The sequence below is a fragment of the Microtus ochrogaster genome, chromosome 19 (assembly GCF_000317375.1).
Source record: "Microtus ochrogaster isolate Prairie Vole_2 chromosome 19, MicOch1.0, whole genome shotgun sequence".
Taxonomy (NCBI): Eukaryota; Metazoa; Chordata; class Mammalia; order Rodentia; family Cricetidae; genus Microtus; species Microtus ochrogaster.
The window spans coordinates 26,129,984-26,133,372 of NC_022021.1; the positions used below are offsets into that span (position 1 = coordinate 26,129,984).

Below are 3,389 nucleotides of genomic sequence, written 5' to 3' on the forward strand. Positions count from 1 at the left end.
ACCCGCCCCCTCCGCCCCCTCCCGCGGCGCCATGCGCAGACTCAGTTCCTGGAGAAAGATGGCGACGGCCGAGAAGCAGAAGCACGACGGGCGGGTGAAGATCGGCCACTATATCCTGGGGGACACGCTGGGTGTCGGCACCTTCGGAAAAGTGAAGGGTGAGGACGCCCGGGCCGGCGCGGACCCCGCGGACGGAGGGGGACCGTGCCTTTTCGCACTCCGCATCCTCCCCCGCGCCCGCCTTCCGGGTCTCTGGGCTCCGTATCCCCGGTCCCGGCGGCGCTGGCAGCCGAGCCCGAGGCCGCCGCGGGCTGCAGAGCGGTAGGGTCCGCTGCGGTGGGGTGGGGGCGGTCGCCTTGGCGACGGCGCGGCGCCCGAGGGGCGGGGATGTCTCTGGGTTCAACTTTCCCAGGCGAGGGAGTTGGTCACTGAGGCGCGCGGGGGCGCCTGGCGGGGACGAGGGGGTCTCGTCTCGTTTCCTGCTCCCTTGTGCACCCTTGGTGCATAGCTAGCCCATCGCGCCTTGCCGGTCCTCGGAGTCGTCGCTGCCTCGCTTTTAAGGAGGTTGTCGGCTTAAGTGCTTGTCCGGTTTCTTGAGTCGAAATGTGTTCTCCCCACAGTAAGGTAGCTGTGGCGACATCTTTCAGAAATAATAATAATAAGAGTGATAACAGTCATGATGATGATGACCTTGTAAGGACTACAAGATCTCCATTAGGGCACTTGATGGATATGCGTGTGAACTGGCGCTGTGTTTTCTGTGCATGGTTTACAGCTGAATTCAGACCCTGTGCTTTTAAGTGTTTTCATTTTCGGAAGTTTTGCGATTTCTGAGAGCCATACCTGGTAGGTAGGGCATACATTATCTCCAGGTGGTATTTATTAGCCTATTGATATAGTTTCCGTTTATTCTCACAGTATATGTATATTAGTAATTTAGTGCACATCCTTTGGGCTCTGTGTTTGTTTTGGTAGAATCCCGTTGCTGTGTTAGCAAAAGTACAAGCATTCTTGTCAACAATAAACTTGCTGTCTAGCCCCCAGCTAGACAAGGGGAATTCTGATGCAACCTTTGTGAGGTGGACTTTTTTTTTTCCCCCTTTAAAATATTTAAGCTTGCTATTAAGTATTTAGAGGAAGGAAGTTTGGAACTGATAAGAAACAATTCATGCATTGGTTTTGGAGAAATAATACACTATGACCTGCATATAGTAAACTCTTAGTAGATAGTGATTGAAATAAAAAGTTCATGGAAACTTACACAGTGAGCCAACTGAGCTCTGTTCTCCCAGGAGGAACAGAAGAACCCTTCCTTCTCTTGCCCTTTCCTAGTCCTAAAACTTGGACGTTGCTGTGTAACGCCCAGGGGAGCAAAGGCATGAATCTTAGGGAAATCAATTGCACCAATGTGGGGAGAGGAGCAGGCAAAAGTGTAGGGCAGTAGTGAATCATGATGGGTTCATACCAGACCAGTAAGGTGCTGTGTGCTCATCCAGGTTTCTGCTTTGTTTCCATTTATTTATTTGGTTGGTTGTTATCTATCTATCTATCTATCTATCTATCTATCTATCTATCTATCTATCTATCTATCTAGTGTTACAGTGCTGCCCAGGCTGGCTTTGAACTTGTCGTCCTATGTACGTCAGCCTCCTAAGTTGTTGGCATTAGAGGCAGCCCTTGCAGGGTTCTGTTTACTTCTAGCCAGGCATGGTCCTTGTTAGCCGTTCTGAGGTGCTTTTTTGTTTACAAGTGTTGATAAGAAATGCCTGTCAGTGCTCTGATGGCAGAGGAGATAAGCCCATCTTGGACTCATAGCGTTCCTTCTGGGGGTTCTGCTCAGAAGGTGGTGTCCGCAAGTCTCCTGACAGGGACCAGAGTGGGTCAGGCAGATAGGAAAGGAAGAGGTTGTTTTCAGTTTGGGGCTTTGACCTGTGAAGTGACAAGGATTTTCCCTGGAGTGACTCGGGCTTTTCCTTAACCTTCACTTCTCCACCCACACAGCCTTCTCTTGAAATCTTATACTGTCAGTCATAAGCCTCCCCAAAGGGAGAGGGCCAGTATGAGTCAGGATCATAGCATCATGGTTATAATTAAACTTGTCCTTAAACCTGCTAGTTGATGTTGGTTTAATTATTCAACCAGTTCATTTTAAAACTGTTAGAGCCGGGCGGTGGTGGCGCACGCCTTTAATCCCAGCACTCGGGAGGCAGAGGCAGGCGGATCTTTGTGAGTTCGAGACCAGCCTGGTCTACAAGAGCTAGTTCCAGGACAGGCTCCAAAACCACAGAGAAACCCTGTCCCGAAAAACCAAAAAAAAAAAAAAAAAAAAAAAAAAAAACAAAACAAAACAAAAACTGTTAGACAGTTGGGATTTTTTTTAATAGTAATAATAGAAACCATGATTTTTACTATGGTCCACTCCATAGCAAGGAATGGCCATGCGTCATTTGGTTTATGCATCCAGGGGAATAGAATGACCATGAGAGGCATGAGACCCGGGTTTGGATGTATGTGTGTTGGGAGCATCTTTATTTGTTTATTTATTTATTTAGTTGAGTATTTGGACACAGTATGTGGTTATATGTGTTCTTGCTCTCGCTGGATGGACACCGACAAAGAATGAGTCTTTTTGGGTTGGAGGGAAAATGGGAGGCAGGAATGCTCAGTGAGCCAGCAAAATGAACTACCGTAGTGGTCACGTTGGTAATTAACCTCAATCTTAGTTTGCCAAGGATTCTCAGAGATAATAACATTAGCCATATATTGTAATTTCAATGCTTATGTATGTTGGTAAATTTAAAATAAGATAATTTAACAGAAAGTATAATATTGATAGATAAATCTCCAGTATGATATTCAGTGCCTCCAGAGAATTTAAATGGTTTGTTTGTCTCGTTTTTGAGATAAGGGTCTCAATTTAGCCCAGGTTGGCCTCAGACTCACTAGGTAGCTGAGGGCAACCTTGGACTTTTGATCTTCCTGCACCCTCTTCCTGAGTGCGAGGACTACAGGGTGCACGTTACCCTGCCTGCTTTTATGGAGTCCTAAGGATTGAACGCTGGGCTTTGGGCTTCGTGTGTGCTAGCCAAGTGCTCTACCAACTGAGCCACTTCCCAGCCCTAGCAATATAATTTTGTGACTAAATTGTTAGTGATTATCTTGTATCAAAGAAACACTAATTAAAATAATTGGGTTACTTAATGATGACATTTGGAGGGGAAAGGTTAAGCAGAAAATAGGGGTTGGGATTGGGCTTGAATTATTATTTTCAAGGTATCTTTTTTTTTCCCCTCCGTTTGTCAAAGTGTTGGTCTCTACTCCTTTGCATGTCACCTCCCACCTCCCATGGAACTGTTACAGAAGCACCGATGAAGGGAGTGCTTTTTTTT

General features: G+C 46.7%; 1 protein-coding gene across 2 annotated transcripts in view; it reads left to right on the forward strand.

Moving 5' to 3' along the window:
* The first annotated feature begins 23 nt into the window (after positions 1-23).
* Positions 24-3,389, forward strand: part of Prkaa1 (protein kinase AMP-activated catalytic subunit alpha 1) — a 40,421-nt gene continuing 37,055 nt past the window's right edge. The window contains exon 1 of one of the 2 annotated variants that reach the window (XM_005356585.3): positions 24-158. In XM_005356585.3, the coding sequence (XP_005356642.1) occupies positions 32-158 (127 nt within the window). In that variant the 5' untranslated portion in view covers positions 24-31. Of the gene's footprint in view, positions 159-303; positions 322-3,389 lie in introns of those variants that run through there. The other variant, XM_026783789.1, reaches the window with a different exon arrangement.